The 21,142-nt window shown below is 40.1% G+C and overlaps 1 protein-coding gene across 4 annotated transcripts; it reads left to right on the top strand.

The window, feature by feature from the left end:
• Positions 1-19,418, top strand: TBP (TATA box binding protein). 4 transcript variants are annotated; one of them, XM_011934909.1, is made up of 9 exons: positions 316-383; positions 2,373-2,395; positions 2,530-2,729; positions 7,754-8,163; positions 11,145-11,232; positions 13,527-13,618; positions 16,179-16,346; positions 17,973-18,067; positions 18,751-19,418. In XM_011934909.1, exons 3-9 carry the CDS (start codon positions 2,676-2,678, stop codon positions 18,828-18,830), a joined length of 987 nt encoding a protein of 328 aa, XP_011790299.1. In that variant the 5' UTR covers positions 316-383; positions 2,373-2,395; positions 2,530-2,675; the 3' UTR covers positions 18,831-19,418. The 4 variants fall into 4 exon arrangements, with proteins under 4 accessions (XP_011790296.1, XP_011790298.1, XP_011790300.1 ...); XM_011934906.1 differs by lacking the exons at positions 316-383; positions 2,373-2,395 and adding an exon at positions 1-162; XM_011934908.1 differs by lacking the exons at positions 316-383; positions 2,373-2,395 and adding an exon at positions 41-162 and having other exon boundaries at positions 2,527-2,729.
• The last annotated feature ends 1,724 nt before the right edge of the window (positions 19,419-21,142 follow it).

The raw sequence follows: 21,142 nt of genomic DNA, 5'->3' as shown, positions 1-21,142 counted from the left end.
GGAGCAACTCGCTGAAGCCGAGGGCAGAGCTGGCGGAAGTGACATTATCAACGCGCGCCAGAAATCCAGTGAGGTCAGGCAGGTTCGCTGTGGCGGGCGCCTGGGCCGCCGGCTGTGAAACTTCGTTTCTTCTGGCCCATGGTGATCTTTGCAGCGACCCAGGTAACACCTTGTACTCTTTTCTGAGGGTTCGGGCGGAGGCGACCACTGCATTGAGGCCTGGAGGCAATGGTGGGGAAGAGACGAGGAATTGGCGCGCGTGCAGGCCCCGCGGGGGACGTTCCTCCCTCTCGTGCTGCCGCCGTTCCGGCCTGTAACGGCCGCTCGGCCGCGGCTCCCGCCTGGTGCCCTACTCTGCTGTGTTTCGCAAGCGGCTTCCCCTCGTACGATTGTGGGGCGCAGAGTCCTACTGACTGGGCGGCGGCGGTCGAAGACCCGAAGTTTACCCTGCCCTGTCCTGCCATCCGCTTCTTCTCCTTGTTAGAAGGCAGATTCACCCTAGTCTGTGCCCGCCTGTTTTGCTACCAACATTGAGACTTAAGTATTTTGTCAGAAGCCCGAGACAGCGGGCACGGTAGCGCTTAAGATATAATACACACCATTTATTTACGGGGCCTCCCATCTCTCGGTTCAGGCCATCATGGTTTTCCAAATCTCTAGGTAGGCTTTTCTGTGAAGAGACTGTGCTTCATTTAGTTATACAGACAGTAGAAGGTTATGCAGAATTAATTTGATTGCCTCCAAAAAATATCGGATTTGATGTTTCAGTTTCCAAGATCTGAAGATACCCAGCAAACAACTCTTTTCTGAGATAAATGAGTGCAGTAATCACCGTACGGTTTCTTCTGTAGACTTACTTGCAAAAAGTGGCCTGACGCCACCGAAGGTCCTGGATAAATAAATCTCTAGTCATACTTACAATGGGTTTAAATCCTGCCGTCATTATCTCTTGCCTCACCCTTAGATTCCTGAAGTGGAACTTCCAGCCTCCAGTTTTACTCCTCTCAATTTCATCTAGTCTTGCCAAATTAGATCTATTCATACTGCACTTCCAAAATTCCATGACAGTTATTATTGCCTATGCAGTAACACTCCTGATAGTATGAGCCCACCAATATGTGCTGTCTCATCTTCAGTGACCTTCTATACAGTCATACTAAGCTTGTCGCCTGCATTCTGCATGTTTTTTTCAATCTGTTATCTCTTTCTGCTTGATTTCTCTTTTGTCTGAAGCCCTGATTTGTAAATTCCTACTCACCTTGTGAGACCCAAGTTAGATGGTCCCTGCTTTGTGAAAACACTGCCCTCTCTTCATAGTAATTGGCTGTTAGTCTTTATTGTCTTCTCTTCCAGGGGTGTATATGGGCTCATTCATGATCACATACTGTATTCCAGGCATCGTGCTAGATGCAGAGATCACAAAGACATGTAGGCTGGTTTCTGCTTTCAAGAACTTAGCTTAGGTCATACCTGCTATTATAATACTATGTTTTACAGTCATTATTTGCATACCCTTCATATTGAACACTTTGATGCCAGGGACTACATCTTCCTATCTTTATATCCTCATGTGCAGCACTTTTGTTATTATAGGATAACTGTCCAAAAAAAGTATAATTTAAAAAATGTCTTTGATATATGTATATCCAGAAGCACAGCTTGCTTTCTTTTTTAGTCTGTTTTTCAGTGATGAGTATATAGGATAGATAGTTTTTGGGGGCCTTTGCTCTTTCAAAGTGATCGTCAGAGTCTTTCATATATTCAGCAAATATCTGAGTGTCTACTTTGTACCAGCACATGCTTGAAGTGCATGTGCCTGAAGGGTCTTTGGACATATAATTTGTAACTTTGAGACCTCTAAGTTCTATGTGAGAATATGTTATTATAAACTCATTTCAGATGTATAGTGAGTAAAGCGATGACGATTTAAGAATAGTCAGATAACAGGCACAGTTTGCATTAATGTGTTCTAAATGTTTATAAAAATTCAGAGCTTTATCTTTGTGCAGCTTTTTTTTTTTTTTTACAGTTTCATTACAGTAGGAGCTTGATAAATGATCACTCTGAAGTATATTGGATTGAATTTAATATTTACTTAATTTTTTGCCCAAGACATTGTAGAGGATGTAAAATTGGGATATTTAAAGATCTGAACTTTGCCTAACAGTGCTTTGTATACAGTACTTAATAAATATTCTGCTCTGATATTACAGTTTGCTTAGGAATTAGTTTTCTGTAGGTGTTTTTCCTCGAAAGTTTTTAATGCTGGTTATGACAGCTTGATTTTGAGCATTATCTGAGTATTTAAACGTGTAACAAAGTGATTTTTGTTTTGTTGGCGATTTTACATGCAATCGCCAGAAACCTGGAAGGAATAAGACTTTGGGATTATAAGGTGAAAACAAATGTATTCCAAAATAGCTTCGTTGGTTTTCATGTTTGTGTTTTGTATAGTCATGGAACTGGCTTATAGGACTGTATAGGTTACTTGGATCCTTAAATTAAACTTCAGACTTTTTTCCAAAGCAGCATCACTGTTTCTTGGTGTCAAGATAACCCAAGGAATTGAGGAAGTTGCTGAGAAGAGTGTGCTGGAGATGCTCTAGGAAAAAACTGAATGGTGAGACGAGATCCAGCCCAAGGGTTTCTGGTTTGCCAAGAAGAAAGTGAACATCATGGATCAGAACAACAGCCTGCCACCTTACGCTCAGGGCTTGGCCTCCCCTCAGGTAATACATTAGGAGGGAGAAAATAGGGAGGGCGGAAATCTGAACTGCAAGAGATGGTATCAAAAGGCAAGGAAGAGCATTTAATGATCTGTTTTTGAAAATGATTTAATATATTTTTTAAACTTGATTTTGTTGAGATGTTCTATTAGGTTTTGAATGGGCACAATAGTGTTTATTTGGGGAGTCTGTTTGGAAGTTATGTATCTATAAACACCTAATCTTTTGATAAACACTTATGAGAATGTTCCAAATGATTATATAGGGTCTTTGATTTTGAAAATTACCCTCACCAAATTATTTTCTAGTTTTATTTTTCCCTTCTTACATTTCAAGCTCTCAACCACCCATCTACGTTAAAAATGTTTCAGGCTGGGTGCAGTGGCTCACGCCTATAATCCCAGCACTTTGGGAGGCCAAGGTGGGTGGATCACCTGAGGTCAGGAGTTCGAGACCAGCCTGGCCAACATGGCGAAACCATCTGTACTAAATATACAAAAATTAACCAGGCATGGTGGTGGGTGCCTGTAATCCCAACTACTTGGGAGACTGAGGCAGGGAGAATTGCTTGAACCCGGGAGGTGGAGGTTGCAGTGAGCAGAGATCATGCCAGTGCACTCCAGCCTGGGGGACAGAGCAAGACTAGACTCTGTCTCAAAAAAAAAAAAAAAACAAAAAAACAAAAAACGAATAACTTCTGTTGAAATATAATTTACATACAAAAAACACATTTTAAGTGTCTGTTTTGATAATTATATATACGTGTATAAGTTACAGAACATTTCAATTATCTTAAAAAGTCCCTTCTTCCCCTTTATAGTCACTCTGTTGGCCCCAGGTAACTACTGAATCTGCTTTTCAATGCTGAAGATTAGTTTTGTCTATTCTAGAATTTCATATAGATGGAATCATATAGTGTGTGCTTTTTTGTGTATGTCTGACTTCTTAACCCGGTATACTGTTTGTATATCAGTAGTTAATCCATTGTATAGCTAAGTATCACTCCATTGTTTGGATGTTCCACAGTTCATCCATTCTCTAGTTGCTGACATTCGGGGTCTTTCCAGTTTGGAGCTATTGTGGATGAAAGCACTATAAACGTTTGTGTAGACTTTGAATGTACTGTTTTTACTTCATAGGTAAATACTTAGGAGTAGGATTGCTAGGTCCTGTATCAGCGTATGTATAACTTTATAAGCAACTGCCAAACTGTTTTCTGAAGTGGCTATATTGTTTTGCAGCATAAGAGATTTAAGTTGCCCCACATCCTCACCAACACTTTGTGCTGTCAGTCTTTTTACTTTTACTCTAGTGATTGCTTCGTTGTATTTTACTGTGGTTTTGATTTTTATTTGCCTGATTACTAATGTTTCTGAGCACCTTGGCAACTGCTTGTCAGCCACTCATGCACAGGCCCACTTCACTTTACTGCAGTTGACTTTACTGCATGTTTGACAAATTGAAGGTTGTGATAAACCTGTACCCAGTGAGTCTGTTGGCGTTATTTTTCCAAGTGTGTACTTGGGGTTAGATTTTGGTGATTTTTGCAGGATTTCAAACTTTTTATTATTATCTGTTATTGTTACCAAACTTTTTCTTTTTCTTTTTTTTTTCTGTTTTGTTTTTTTGCAGTCACTCTGTTGTCCAGGCTGGATTGCAGTGGTGCAGCCTCGGCTCACTGCAACCTCCATCTCCCCTGTTCAAGCGATTCTCCTGCCTTAGCCTCCTGAGTAGCTGGGATTATAGGCATGTGCCACCAAACCCAGCTAAATTTTGTATTTTTAGTGGAGAAGGAGTTTCACCATGTTGGCTAGGCTGTTCTCAAACTACTGGCTACAAGTGATCCATCCGCCTTGACCTCCGAAAGGGTTGGGATTACAGGCATGAGCTACTGAGCCCAGTCAAACCTTTTCATTATTATCTGTTACTGTGATCAGTGATCTTTGATGTTACTATTGTAATTATTATTGAATGCCATAAACTGCACCCGTATAATATAGGAACTTAACTGATAAATGTCTACAATCTGACCAGTCATTCCCCCATCTCTCTCCCTCTCCTTGGTCTTCCCTATTCCTTGAGACACAACAATATGGAAATTAGGCTAATTAATAACCTTACAGTGATCTTTAATTAAGTGTTCAGATGAAGGGAAGAGCTGCACATCTCTCATTTTAAACCAAAAGCTAGAAATGATTATGCTTAGTGAAGAAGGCATGTTGAAAGCTGAGACAGGCTAAAAGCTAGGCCTCTTGCACCAAATAGTTAGCCAAGTTGTGAATGCAAGGGAAAAGTTCTTAGAGGAAATTAGAAGTGCTACTCCAGTAAACCCACAAATGATAAGAAAGCAAAACAGCCTTATTGCTTATATGGAGAAAGTTTGCCTGGTCTGGATAGAAGATCATGCTACCCACAACATCCCCTTAAGCCAAAGTGTAATCCAGAGCAAGGCCTTGACTCTCTTCAGTTCTGTAAAGGCTGAGAGAGGAGAGGAAGCTGTAGAAGAAAATTTTGAAACTAGCAGAGGTTTATTCATGAGCTTTAAGGAGAGAAGCCTTCTCCACAACGTAAGAATACAACATGAAGCAGCAAGTTATCTGGAAGTTCTAGCCGAGATTATTGATGAAGGCGACTATACTAAATAACAGATTTTTAATGTAGATGAAACAGCCTTCTACTGGAAGAAGATGCGATCTAGGACTTTTATAGCTAGAGAGGAGAAGTCAATGCCTAGCTTCAAAGCTTCAGAGGATTGGCTGACTGTAGTTAGGGGCCAATATAGCTGGTGACTTTAAGTTAAAGCCAATGCTCATTTACTGTTCTAAAATCATAGGGCCCTTAAGAATTACGCTAAATAGGCCGGGCGCGGTGGCTCAAGCCTGTAGTCCCAGCACTTTGGGAGGCCGAGACAGGCGGATCACGAGGTCAGGAGATCGAGACCATCCTGGCTAACACAGTGAAACCCCGTCTCTACTAAAAAATACAAAAAAAAAAAAAAAAAACTAGCCGGGCGAGGTGGTGGGCGCCTGTAGTCCCAGCTACTCCGGAGGCTGAAGCAGGAGAATGGCGTAAACCCAGGAGGCGGAGCTTGCGTGAGCTGAGATCTGGCCACGGCGACAGAGCAAGACTCCATCTCAAAAAAAAAAAAAAAAAAAAAAGAATTACGCTAAATCTACTCTGCCTGTTCTTAGCACACAGAACAACAAAACCTGATGAGACCACATCTGTTTACAGCATGGTTTACTGAATATTTTAAGCTCCTTGAGATCTACTGCTCAGAAAAAAAGGTTGATTTCAAAATATTACTCACTGACAGTTGTCCACAAGCTCTGATGGAGAAGAACAAGGAGATTAATATTGTTTTCATGCCTGCTTGAATAATATATCCATTCTTCAGCCCATGGATCAAGGAGTAATTTCAACTTTCACTTCTTACTATTTAAGAAATAGAGCGGGGCATGGTTACTCATGCTTGTAATCTCAGTACTTTGGGAGGCCAAGGTTGAAGGATCACTCAAAGGCAGGAGTTCGAGACCAACCTGGATAACAAAACAAGTCCCTGTTGCTACAAAAAAAAAAAATTAAAAATCAGCTGGTCGTGGTGGCATGTGCCTGTAGTCCCAGCTACGTGGGAGGCTGAGGAGGGAGGATCACTTGAGTCCAGAAGTTAAAAGCTACAATGGAGACCCCATCTCAAAGAAAGGAAGCAGGGAGGGACATATGCTGTAGCTGCCGTAGACAGTGATTCCTCTGATGGATCTGGGCAAGGTGAATTGAAAACCTTCTGGAAAAGATTCACCATTCTAGATGCCATTAGGAACGTTTGTTTTTCATGGGAGGAGGTTAAAATATCCACATGAATAAGAGTTTGGAAGAAGTTGATTCCAACCCTCGAGGATGACTTTGAGAGGTTCTAGACTTCAGTGGTAGAAGTTACTGCAGGTGGTAGTGGAAATAGCAAGTGAACTAGAATTAGAAGTGAATCCTGAAGATGTGAGTGAATTGCTGCAATTTTTTGATAAAACCTGAACAGATGAGGAGTTGCTTCTTGTGGATGAGCAAAGAAAGTGGTTTCTTGAGATTGAATTGACTCCTGGTGAAGAACTAATGACTGTAGAATATTCCATAAATGTAGTTGATAAAGCAGCAGCAGCGTTTGAGAGGATTGACTCCAATTTTGAACTACGTTCTAGTGTGGGTAAAATGCTGTCAAACAGCATCGTATGCTACAGAGACATCTTCAGTGAAAGGAAGAGTCAGTCCTTGTAGCAAACTTTGTCAGTCTTATTTTAAGAAATTGCCACAGCTACCACCCTGATCAGTCAGCAGCTGTCAGCATCGAGGCAAGACCCTCTATCAGCAAAAAGATTATGACTTGCTGCAGGCTCACAGGATTGTTAGCATTTTTAGCAATAAAGCATTTTTAAATTAAGGTATATACATATTATTAGACATAATGCTATTGCACACTTAATAGACTATAGTGTAAACATAACTTTTGTAGACACTGGGAAACCAAAAAATTGATGCTGCTTGCTTCATTGAGATGGTCTGGAACCTAACCCATAGTATCTCCGAGGCATGCCTGTATCTTCATTTGTAATATGGCCTTCACATCTTTTGCCCTTTTTCATTATTTTATTTGTTGATCCTCTTTTACGGAGTTGTCAGAGCTCTTTATTATTCTGTTTACCAGTCCTTTCTCAGATGTATGTATTACAGGTATTTTTTTCCCAGTCTGTGGCCTGCCTTTTAATTTTCTTAGTGATGTCTTTCAAAGAACAGAGGTTTTTAATTTTTCCAAAGTTCAGTTTATCCATTTTTCTTCATGTTTATCCACTGTGTGGTATTAAAGAAGAAAGCAATGTGTATAAGAATAGCTGGTTCTTCCATAATTAAAGTTTAATAACCCCATTATTCTCAGAAGGCATCTGTCTTTGCACATCTCACCTGCTGTTCCACCAAGAAACTTCCACAAACACTCAGCAGCAGCCAGCCTAACCTGTTTTTCTCCTTGTTTTCCACAGGGTGCCATGACTCCCGGAATCCCTATCTTTAGTCCAATGATGCCTTATGGCACTGGACTGACCCCACAGCCTATTCAGAACACCAATAGTCTGTCTATTTTGGAAGAGCAACAAAGGCAACAGCAGCAACAACAGCAGCAGCAGCAGCAGCAGCAACAGCAGCAGCAGCAGCAGCAGCAGCAGCAGCAGCAGCAACAGGCAGTGGCCGCTGCAGCCGTTCAGCAGTCAACATCCCAGCAGACAACACAGGGAACCTCAGGCCAGGCACCACAGCTCTTCCACTCACAGACTCTCACAACTGCACCCTTGCCGGGCACCACTCCACTGTATCCCTCCCCCATGACCCCCATGACCCCCATCACTCCTGCCACTCCGGCTTCGGAGAGTTCTGGGATTGTACCGCAGCTGCAGTGAGTACTTGGTGTTTTATGTTTCCTCCCTCTTAGGAGTCCCTTTGAGTTGTGTTCCTGCTCTGTTTTCTGGTGGATCCTTTTATTAAGGGAGGGAATGGCACTAACAGCAATTGTGTATCAAAATTTGCTTTATCTCACACTTGGGAAAGGGGAGCAAAGCCATCTTAGTCAGTGCCCTCAATAAAAGGTTCTTAACAGGCTTAGAAATGTGGTCATTTGTGTTTATATACCTGAGCCAATAAAATGTGATCTGACTTTCACTATCATTATTATTATATTATGGACATTTCCCTGTATCTGATATCACCAAATCACAATGTTATGTAGTCTCTTTCCCTTATGCTATTTTAGGTCTTTAGTCACAGTATCAGTATAATTTCTGGCAGTTCTTGTTTTTTATTTTTACTATGGGGACTGCATATGAATCTTTGAAGGTCTGTGTCCTTCCCACAAAATGAGGATGACTGTTCTTGTCCTAAATGAATTTTTCTACCTAAGTGAAGCGGGTTCTATATGTAACAGGGTAGTAGGGATAGGAAATAATTTCATCTTCCTGAAAAAACAGCAAATATTTCCAAATAATCCCAGTCAATAAGAAGCGTGCAGCTTTTCATTTTAGAAAGCTTAGGACCAAATTAAAAGGTTACTTGCAGTCTCTGCATCTCCTTAGTTTTCTTGTACAGATACCTTCCTCCTTCATACTCCCTTTAGATCTAGTATTTCCTATTTGCATTTATTCAACTTGTTACATATATGGTTGTTGTTTATAAGCTATCTCTGATCATTTTTGGAAGTTAGTGGTGTGTAATCGTGGATGCTGACTTTTACCCAAAGACCTAAATCTTGCCTCCACAATTTTGTTTGACCCCACACACAATTTTAAAAACAAAGTAATTTTAGTGATTTTAGAGACAGCCCTTTTTAGCTCACCCTTGTCTGTACCGCTCCCATGTGTCCAGCATGCTTGTCGGCCTCCCAGGAAAATTTAAGTTTGCATTTCTGATGTAAATAATAAAGTAAAACAGTACAGTCAGGTGTTTGTTTCTTGCCGTGCCTTTGTTGTTCCGATACTCCCCAGAGCATCAAGTCATCCACGTTCCTAAACTGCTGCTCTCTACTAAGAACCCTCCTGTGTCGTAATTCAAGTGCCCCTCAGTCTTGTAGGCTTAAGAGGGATTAAGGCAAATATTTAGTTAATGAAAACATATAAGAATACGTTTAACAAGTATGTGACGAAAGTTGCGATAGATGTACTAAAATCTACTTGATATAATTCATCAGTGACAAATGCTAAAGGCAGGTGTGTATACAACGGTGATTGGAAGGAAAGAGATGATATGGAAATGAAAACATGGTGTGGATCAACCTAATCGGCTTTACGGTTGTGTATCATAGACTGCCATTCTCTTTTGAACAAAATTTGGAGCCATCAAGTTTTCAAAAGTATTGCATTTTGACAGTATGAGAAAAAGAACCAGAAGCAACAGTGAGCTATAACCTGTTGTATTTGAACCTATGATTTGAAATCTGGACTCCATATTCTTGGGATGGTGATTTCCAGGTCCATGCAAGACAGTTGTTGCGCAGTTAATTGCATTCAAAGCACATTGCCCATTTCAAGTATATGTACTTTATTTATTTATTTATTCATTCATTCATTCATTCAAGACGGAGTCTCGCTCTGTTGCCCAGGTTGGAGTGCAGTGGTGTGATCTCGGCTCACTGCAAGCTCCACTTCCTGGGTTCACACCATTCTCCTGCCTCAGCCTCCCAAGTAGCTGGGACTACAGGCGCCTGCTACCACGCCCAGCTAACTTTTTGTATTTTTAGTAGAGACGGGGTTTCACCATGTTAGCCAGGATGGTCTCGATCTCCTGACCTCATGATCCGCCTGGCTTGGCCTCCCAAAGTGCTGGGATTACAGGCGTGAGCCACCATGCCTGGCCAAGTAGATATACTTTCATAAGCAGAAAAATGTATAATGAAAATGTAGGTTTGTTGTTTAAATTTTTATTAAAATTTCTAATAGAGTTGCTTTTTAGTATATCTTTATCCTTGTATAAGTTATTCATTAAGTGATTTAAGAACACTGAGAAATGTAAAGGGTCAGTGGACCCAGATGGCTCTGTTTATCCTTATTTACTGAGATAATTAGAAGAGAAAGCAGGGTTTTGCTTTTTTTTTTTGGCTAAAGACACTTAGCTGTTGTTTTTCAAAAGATACTTACTTTGAGAGAACTCATTTTCATAATAAATAGTGACTTAGGTTTGCCAGGCGCGGTGGCTCACACCTGTAATCCCAGCACTTTGGGAGGCCGAGGTGGGCAGATCATGAGGTCAGGAGATCGAGACTAACCTGGCTAACACGGTGAAACCCCGTCTGTACTGAAAATACAAAAAATTAGCCAGGCATGGTGGCACACGCCTGTGGTCCCAGCTACTTGGGAGGCTGAGTCAGGAGACTGGTGTGAACCCGGGAGGTGGAGCTTTCAGTGAGCCGAGATGGCGCCACTGCACTCCAGCCTGGGTGACAGAGCGAGACTCCGTATCAAAAAAAAAAAAAAAAAAAAAAAGTGACTTAGGAGTAGGGGGGTGGTGGCTTTTCAGAGCTCACAGGGGAGAAATGAGTTTGTCTGTGAGAAGGCGAAGGGCATGGCTCTGGAGACAGACTCAAATCCTGGCTCTTCCACTTGGGAGCCATGTGCATCCTGAGGAAGTTGCACTACCTTTAAGCCTCAGCTTATTTATCCGAATGTGGGAATACTGGTAGCTTCTACCACAGTGCAGTATAAGTATTAAATGGAATAATCTATATAAAATGCCAACATGTGCATGATACTTGTTAAACAATAAATGTGAGCAATTTTTAAAAATTAAAGCCTGATTGAAATAATCAGATGTCTGCATAATTTCTAACACCTCATCCAGTGAAGGTTAAGTAATTTAAATAGTCATGTTTTCTTTTTAAATTTCTTACAGAAATATTGTATCCACAGTGAATCTTGGTTGTAAACTTGACCTAAAGACCATTGCACTTCGTGCCCGAAATGCCGAATATAATCCCAAGGTTAGATCTGTTTTAATGTATTTCTTTTTTTTTCTTTTTTGTCTTCTCTGTCATGTCTCTATATTTTAATGTATTTCACGCTATGTAACAAATGTCTGTAGATCAGTCTAGGCAGGATGGCTAATGCCTGTAATCCCAGCACTTTGAGAGGCTGAGGAGGGAGAATTGCTTGAGCCTAGGACTTCAAGACCAGCCCAGGCAACATGGCAAGACCCTGTCTCTTTAAAAAAAAAAAAAAAAGAAAAATCGGCTGGGCTTGGTGGCTCACACCTGTAATCCCAGCACTTTGGGAGGCCGAGGTGGGCGGATCACCTGAGGTCAGGAGTTCAAGACCATCCTGGCCAACATAGTGAAACCCTGTCTCTACTAAAAAGACAAAAATTTGCTGGGAGTGGTGGCTTGTGCCTGTAATCCCAACTACTTGGGAGGTTGAGGCAGGAGAATCAGTTGAACCTGGGAGGCAGAGATTGCGAGCGGAGGTTGGCCATTGCATTCCAGCCTGGAAACAGAGCAAGACTCCATTTAAAAAAAAAAAAATCTGTATATCAAAGAGTTTGTGTTATGCTTATTCCTTGACAGCAACAAAATGAAGATCTAAAGTAAAATGTGCATTGTTTTGTATCTTTTATTGAGTGTCTGTGATATAAGAATCCCTGGGAATACAGCAGTCTATAAAACAAGCTAAGTTACATATATATTGTATTGGGATCATGTGAAGAATTTTGTGTATGTATAGGGATGATGTTTGCCAGCTATAGTAGGCAAAGTAATTTGGATAAACATTAGCTGGGTTGAGGGAAGTGTTAGTAATGGATTTAGGGTGCATTTTAAAACCCCTGAAACATAACGCCTAAGATCTGAAAGATAGCTAAGCTAGGGGTCTGAAAATCTCCTTTTAACCACTCAGAATGAGTCTGTATGACATGTAGCATTTTAAGAATTAATCTTTCATCTATTATATTTAGTTGAATACATAGTTTTATTACTTCATGATCTTAAGTGAAGTGATACTTAACCAATAGAAATAGTAGAGGAAATTCTGGAAATGCAAAATAGCTAGGCTTTTCCTGGGACTTAGATAAACTACTATATACTGCTAGCTTTTTTAGATGTTGATAAAATCACAGGGAAGACATAGAGCAGTTTTTAAACTAAAATTGTTAAAAGCCAGGCACGGTGACTCAGACCTGTAATCCCAGCACTTTGGGAGGCTAAGGTGGGGGGATTGCTTGAGGCCAAGAGTTCAAGACAAGCCTGGGCAACATAGCTTGGGCAACCTCATTTCATCAGAAAATTTAAAAAATTATCTGGGGTTGGTGGCACACACCTATAATCCCAGCTACTTGGGAGGGCAAGACAGGAGGATCTCTTGAACTCAGGAATTCGAGGCTGCAGTGAGCCATGATTGCACCACTGCACTCCAGTCTGGGCAACAAAGTGAGACTCTTGTCTCTAAAAAAAAAAATTAATAAAAAAAAAAAAAGTTAAAGCAATCTAGTTTGTCAGAGTCATCTCAATTAGAAATATATAGGTTTGTATTGTATAATTAAATATAATGCATTAAAATATTTAAGTTGTTTCAAAGTAATTACTTGCTTTTGATCATGTACCTAATAACGGAGGCCATTAATTCAACCCACAGTTGAAATATTTTCCCCATGAGTTACCATCTTAGCAAGAAAATTTTCTGAAAGAATTAATGTGTTTCAAGCATAAAAAGCAGCAAATAAAAGTTAAAACTGTGTTTTTTTCCTAATTTGCATTTATATGTGTTTAATACATTAATATTGTTTCTAAAGGCCAGTTGGAAGCAGGATTTTACTTCATTACATGTTGATATGCTTGTAATCTGATGTATTAATTCCATTAAGGTAGAAAACGTTTATTGGTTTATTTGCCTCAAATTCATATTAATAAAACAAAATTTATCATTAGAGAAGCTATAGTCATGATAAGCAGCAAATATAAAGTAGAAACAGAGGCACTGGTATTTATTGAGAACATAACCAAATTTTGCAAACATTTCTCTTGGTGGAATGCTCATGTGAAAGAACGTACAGATCTTGGTATAACTTTGTCACAATTGATTATTTTCTGCTCCTTATGCAAAGGAATATTTGTTACATGTGGTGTATGCAAATCCTTTACAGATATGCAGAAATACAGGACAGATATTTTGATAACTAGATGTACTATGTCCTTCCTACCAGTTGTGATTTTTTTGTCAATGTGTAGTTCTCCTAACAAAATTGAGCAGTTTGGCATGACCTCACTAATGATTCTCTCTATTTTAGCGGTTTGCTGCAGTCATTATGAGGATAAGAGAGCCACGAACCACGGCACTGATTTTCAGTTCTGGGAAAATGGTGTGCACAGGAGCCAAGAGGTAGCCGTAAGAAATTCATTCTTCTGGTTTATGGGTTGTGAACGAGTTTTTAGGTTATTAGGTTAGCACTTTAACGTGTTATTACTGCTTTCTTATTAAAATGGTTTATTCTATTAATTGTAGATACCAGTGATTTCATTTTCTTAAAATTTAGATATGGACAGGTATGGTATCTCACACCTATAATCAATCCCAGGAGGCCAAGATGGGCAAATCACTTGAGGCCAGGAGTTCAAGACCAGCCTGACCAACATGGTGAAACTCCATCTCTACTAAAAATACAAAAATTAGCCAGGCGTGGTAGTGGATGTCTGTAGTCCCAGCTACTTGGGATGCTGAAACACGAGAATCTCTTAAATCTGGGAGGCAGAGGTTGCAGTGAGCTCAGATCATGCCACTGCACTCCAGCCTGGGAGACAGAACAAGACTGTCTCCAGAAAAAAAAATAAAATTAAATTAAGTAAGATGTAATACAACATCAGAACTATTAATAAAATTCCCTTTGTGTGAAAAATGTTGTAAATAACACAAATACATCTTGAAATGGAAGAAAAAATTGGCAAGCATTAGAACACTTCTAAGCTAATGGTGTAAGGGCTTTGCAGACCTTACTGGGCCTGGCAGCATGACAGCACCACACCTGTTGACTGCAGAAACCTGCCGTCTCACTGGAACTAGTGTTCATTACGAGCGTTTGAATTGTACAGATCCTAAGGAATGCACCCCTGTTATAAAATGTCATTGCCTGTATTCTGCATCTGAAGTGATCCTGTCTGAAGGTTAGTGCTCTGGGGCCCTGACTGTTCTAAACAGAGCTCATATACCTGATAGAAGTCAAAAACTAGGGGGAAAAGTAGTGACATTACGTTCATAAATGAACTGAACAAATAAACTTTTTAAATGAAAGCGTATTAAATGTACTTGGAGGTGTCAACACATAGAAGGGGGCTGTGGATGTTTTTGCTTATTCTGAAGTTTGAAATTGTCTTTCGGTGAGGGGAATGTCATTGGTGTGGACATTCTGGCTCCTGGTCTCCAAGTTTTTTCAGAATGCAGGACAAGGATCTGTTCTTCTTGCCTTTTACTTCCCCTTGGCCACAACATGCAGTAGTAACCTCTTTAATTAAGAGCTTTTTTGTTTGCTTGTTTTCCCCTGCATGGAATATCAGAAACTTTTGGTTTATCAAGGCAAGGTTTTCATGCAGCATTTAGTCGTTTTGTCCCAGAGCATCTGAAAACTGAATATTATATATCTAATTGGATGACTGTTTCATCAAGACAAGAAACCACCAATAAATTTACCTGAAAATTAAAAGCATAGCATATATATATATGCTTGATTTTTGTTCTTCCTGATCCCCTGCACCTGGTAGTCTTTTTATGGTAATATTTTCACATTCTTGTTGTTGTTGTTGTTGTTGTTTTTGAGACAGTCTTGCTCTGCGCCCAGGCTGGAGTGCAGTGGCGCAATCTGGGCTCACTGCAAGCTCTGCCTCCCAGGTTCACGCCATTCTCTTGCCTCAGCCTCCCAAGTAGCTGGGACTACAGGTGCCTGCCACCATGCCCGGCTAATTTTTGTATGTTTAGTAGAGACGGGGTTTCACTCTGTTAGCCAGGATGGTCTCGATCTCCTGACCTCATGATCCACCCACCTTGGCCTCCCAAAGTGTTGGGATTACAGGTATGAGCCACTGTGCCCGGCCGGCCTTCCTTCTTTTCTTTTCTCTCTTATTTTCTTTTTTTTTTTTTTCTGTTCTCTTCTCTCCTCTCCACTCCTCTTTCTTTCTTTTTTTTTTTTGTTGGCGGAGTCCCCCAGGCTGGAGGGCAGTGGCACAATCTTGGCTCACTGCAACCTCCACCTCTCAGGTTCAAGTGATTCTCCTGCTTCAGCCTCCCAAGTAGCTGGGATTATAGGTGCCTTCCACCACACCCGGCTAATTTTTGTATTTTTAGTAGAGATAGAGTTTCACCATGTTGACCAAGCTGGTCTCGAACCCTTGACCTCAGGTGATCTGCCTGCCTTGGCCTCCCAAAGTGCTTGGGATTACAGGCGTGAGCCAGCATGCCTGGCCCACATTCTGCTTTTCTTATGTAAACTCTGAACTGCCTCAACAAATGACATCATAGGAATGTCTATTCATGATGAGTCTTGGTATAAAAGAGAATAGAATTAGTGAATACATTGTTCAATAATAAATCTCATCAACATTTTCTGATCAATATGAAGTTTGTTAGTTTTCCTCTCAGTAGAAATGCATGGGCTAAAATATAGAAATAGTGATGATTGATGATGGTGATAATTCACATCCATAAAATCTAGGGTTACAATAATTTGGCAGATTGAAAGGTCATTTTGACAGACCTACAGTTTTCTGTCAAGGATCCAGGAATACTTTGTAAGGAAATTGTGAATGTCTGTCAGTCTTTTCTCCTATTGCAAAGGGGCTGACCAGTTTATACTTTATTAGTTTCCTGTTTAGGACTTTTTATAAGTTATTAGTCTAAATAAGTATTTTAGCTGAGTGTGAGTATGAATAACTCACTTTTTTCCTTTCCCTAGTGAAGAACAGTCCAGACTGGCAGCAAGAAAATATGCTAGAGTTGTACAGAAGTTGGGTTTTCCAGCTAAGTTCTTGGACTTCAAGATTCAGAACATGGTGGGGAGCTGTGATGTGAAGTTTCCTATAAGGTTAGAAGGTCTTGTGCTCACCCACCAACAGTTTAGTAGGTAAGTCTGAAATGTATTATGATTGCTTTTGGCAACAATTCATTTATAATCTAAACATTGTTCAAAATAAAACACATGCAAAGTATTCAGTATGTGAGAACAGTTGCCATGGTTATAATTGTATGTATTCTTGCATTGTCTTCTTGATGTTCTCAGTGACATTTATCACTCTCACCAGCCTCTGCTTCCCTTATCACTTAGCAGTACCTATAACTCCCCTTTACTGGACTGAATTTGATTCTGCTTCTGTATGTTTTATCATTTGATTGCTGAATACACTTGGAATGCATGAATTTAACCTAACCTCTTGTATCAATTTTTTTTTTCCCAGTTTGAATCTTCTCTTTTAGTCAACATTGTGTCAGATCTACCAGCAAAGTGTGAAGTTGAGCCATAGGAACAACTTTCTAATTATCTTCCCTGCTACTTGCAGGTGAAGACTCACAGCCAGGCAGCCCTGCCCACCTCACAGCCTCATCTCATGTTCTTCTGGTGTCTGTTCACAGGCATACTAGTTCTGTGTGCCCCTTGGGCTCACTTGGTTCCTCCTGCCGTGGGCCAGTGCACTTGCAGCTTTTATGCCTAGTACACTCATTTCCCTTTTCACCTAGGAAGCTCCCACTTGAGTTCCATATTTCTACCCATTCCACTCTTCCTCAGAGAAGCCTGTCCTGAATTTTGTCTTAGGTCAGACACACAGAAACAGAGGCATCCTGTTTTCAATCTCTCTGAACTAAGAAAAATGAGATTACTAGGCTTAGAAGAATATGTACCAGGCCTGGCCTGGTGGCTCAAGCCTGTAATCCCAGCACACTTTGGGAGGCCGAGGCAGGTGGATCACTTGAGTTCATGAGTTCAAGACCAGCCTGGCCAACATGGTGAAACCCCGTCTCTACTAAAAATACAAAAATTAGCTGGACGTGGTGGTACATGCCTGTAATCCCAGCTACATGGAAGGCTGAGGCAGGACAGTCACTCGAACCCAGGAGGCAGAGGTTGCAGTGAGCCAAGATCATGCTACTGTACTCCAGCCTGGGCAACAGAGCAAGACTCCTTCCCAAAAAAAAAAAAATAATAATAATTACACACACACACACACACCCGCCAATAGTCCATTCAGTCAGACAGCTCAATCAGGTATAGGTTAATTCTCAGGCTAGTATATCAGAGTGATTGAATTTCTTGACCACAATTGACAGCTAGAGAACATTTCAATTTAAGGAGGTGAGATTTGATTAAAAGTTACAGTATCGGATCTTAGAAGTAAATGATTATTAGGTATGTAATAGTAATTATTAGGACTATAAAAGTAGGTGATTATTATCAGAGACTGCAGACATAACTACAGGGCTCTTTTTCTTAAATCAGAAAATCCAGATTCAGTAGGAACAGGGTAAAGTGATAGGAGGACAAAGAGCCTCTCGTCCAGTGGTTATCAACTGATGACTGAAAGTTGGCCTCACTTGCTTTAATTATTCTATCCTTTGATGCTGCTTGAAGAACTGTGCTTTACCTCTTGACTAGTTTGCTTGTTTATTCAGTATTTTTCCTTGTACAGGTTCTCATTTTATTGAAAAGCACGCAAAGCTCTTAATTTCTAAACTGTTTTTGCAATTTTCCTTCCAGTTATGAGCCAGAGTTATTTCCTGGTTTAATCTACAGAATGATCAAACCCAGAATTGTTCTCCTTATTTTTGTTTCTGGAAAAGTCGTATTAACAGGTAAGTTGTAACAGGTAGTAGTATCTGAATGTTTGTGTTTCGATTATGGCATTTTCTCAGTGCTGAAAAGAAATTTCAGTGTTGGGACAGTGGGCTAGCTTCTTGCACAAAGGCCTCCCACCCAAAGTCTTATGAGAAACGTGCCCACTAAAGGCACAGTGAGAGCAGGGAAGTCTGACCACAGCCCTGCAAGCAGGTTTCCATTTACAGTAAGGAGGTGAGCACTGCATTGAATAGAAGATGGTGTTTTCACTTGGAATTAGTTATCTGAAGCTTTACGTTTCTTCAGCAATATGATTATGAGACAAGAAAGGAAGATTCAGAAAAGAGCTTAGTTGAAGGCAGCAATTGGGAGAAGAAGATTCGGTGGTTATTGCCGTCCTGCTTAGCTTAGGGCCTGGTTCAGGACCAGGAGAGAAGTGTGAACACATGCCTCTTGAGCTATAGAATGGATGCGAGATGCTGGAGTCACTAAGATGATTTTTTTAAAAGTATTGTTTTATAAACAAAAATAAGTTTGTGACAAGGGGTTCCACCATTAATGTTTTCATGCCTGTGCCTTAATCTGACTGGGTATGGTGAGAATTGTGCTTGCAGCTTTAAGGTAATAATAATTTTACCTTCTTAATATGTTAAGAAGTGCCGTTTCGGTCTCTTATGTCTACTCCAACTTGTCTTCTTAGGTGCTAAAGTCAGAGCAGAAATTTATGAAGCATTTGAAAACATCTACCCTATTCTAAAGGGATTCAGGAAGACGACGTAATGGCTGTCATGTACCCTTGCCTCCCCCACCGTTTTTTTTTTCTAAACAAATCAGTTTGTTTTGGTACCTTTAACTGGTGGTGGTGTGAGAAGATGGATGTTGAGTTGCAGGTTGCGGCACCAGGTGATGCCCTTCTGTAAGTGCCCACCACAGGATGCCGGGAAGGGGCATTATTTGTGCACTGAGAACACCGCGCAGCGTGACTGTGAGTTGCTCATACTGTGCTGCTATCTGGGCAGCGCTGCCCATTTATTTATATGTAGATTTTAAACACTGCTGTTGACAAGTTGGTTTAAGGGAGAAAACTCTTAAGAGTGAAAGCCACCTCTACAGTTGATTGGACTTTTTAATTTTAATGTTTTTCCCCATGAACCACAGTTTTTATATTTCTACCAGAAAAGTAAAAATCTTTTTTAAAAGTGTTGTTTTTCTAATTCGTAACTCCTAGGGGTTATTTCTGTGCCAGACACATTCCACCTCTCCAGTATTGCAGGACAGAATACATGTGTTAATGAAAATGAATGGCTGTACATATTTTTTCTTTCTTCAGAGTACTCTGTACAATAAATGCAGTTTATAAAAGTGTTAGATTGTTGTTATGATACCTTGTAAGAGTCATGTGATCATACTGTTTTCTAAAAAGTTGTATTTTAGATATAATGCCTGAAACCATTTTGGTGTCTGCTTGTTTGTTTCAGTCAATATTTCATTACATGCTTCAATGAAAGCAGATTAATGATCAGAACTCACAGTTGCTCAGGAAACGTGTATTTATTACCTTCCATACATTAAGCAACTCCTGTTTTCTAGGTACATTCCATACAGTGCCTGGAATCCTCACAGAGCTGCAGTCAGGTTTTGTTCCTCTGTTGGAGGTGAGGAGATAATGGCCCCCGCTGAGGGACTTGGCTGAGGTTACACAGCTAGTAAGTGGTAAAAATTAGTGAGTCCTTCAGGCGTAGAAGCTGATGCCCTCTCCACAGGCTGCCTACTCTCTGCAGTAGCTTTTTTTTGCTTGTTTTGCAGTTTTTTTCTCATGAAATATCAGGTGGACATTTGTGGGTTCTTAGGTTTCATTGTTAGGGTGGTTTTTTTTTTTTTTAATTGTAAAAGTACATCTTCAGGTGACTCAGAGGAATAAAATCAGAAAGGGGAGGTCATTCCTTCCTTTCTCTTCTGCCTCTTTCCCCAAGATAATGACCAGATTAGTGGTCTCTTCTAAGTGATATCTTCTAAGCCCGTTCTGTCTATCCTCTGGGCATGGCATTTGATCCCATTTTTGGAGAAAAATGATAGAATGCATTCAATTGTATAGCTTTCCCTTTTTTCAGTAAATATATCATAAACCTATTTCCATGATTGGGAATCTAGGATACTCTTGTTAGGTACTTTCACTTACTGAGCTATTCCTGTAATTACGGTCATTTACATGCCCTCCAGTTTTTCAATATCATAAACAGCGCTGCAGGAACATCCTTGTATGTGTATTTTTTGGATGAGTGCAGGTATTCATGTAGTAAACTTCCCTGGAAGAGGAACTAAAGACTATACATTCTAAGTTTTAATCAGTTGATACCAGATTGCAGTCCAAAGAGAACAGCGTATGAAATGCCCTTTTCTTGTGTTTCCCAATCATCAGTGATTCCAATAATGTATGGATTAATTGGAAAGACATCATTCCAATGTTATCTCCTATCTAAGAAAGAAGTATCCCTTCATGTATGTAGGTCTTATGTTCCTCAGTAAAGTTTTACAATTTTTTTCACACAGGGCTTTTATATTTCACAAGTATTACTTCCTTAAGATACTACCATTTCTGTTGTTTTATTACTGGAAGTTTTTCCTAACACTTTAAAATTTATTGTTGATAAATTTTTGTCAAAATGTATTGTTGATAATATTTTTCTTATTCCAAGTTTACTGAACTCCTATTACTGCTGATTTAGTTGATTGCATTGAAAGTTCTATGCATGTAATCATTTGTAAATAGTAATTTTATGTTTCCCTTTCCAATATTTTTCCTGTCAGTGCCTAGGACTTTGATGTATATAACTTAAAAAAAAATCATCTCTTATAGTTGTAGCTACGTACACAGGAAACCTAACAAATGTATAGCATAATGTATTATTCAAAAGCAGATACCCTTGCAGCCACCAACCAGGTCAAGAAACATAATTTTGCTGCCTGTCCTAGAAGCCCCTCCTTATGGTCCTATCCAGACACACACTCCTGGCTTCCCTCAAGCAGGAACTATTATCCTGACTCTCACGCATTTAAAGATAATTGAAGTTCCTTGTCCATTTCTTTTCTTT

Source organism: Colobus angolensis, unplaced genomic scaffold (genome assembly GCF_000951035.1).
Source record: "Colobus angolensis palliatus isolate OR3802 unplaced genomic scaffold, Cang.pa_1.0 Scaffold14, whole genome shotgun sequence".
NCBI classification, from domain to species: domain Eukaryota; kingdom Metazoa; phylum Chordata; class Mammalia; order Primates; family Cercopithecidae; genus Colobus; species Colobus angolensis.
Note: the sequence above shows the minus strand (reverse complement) of the source record. Positions and strands in the feature narration are given on the sequence as shown.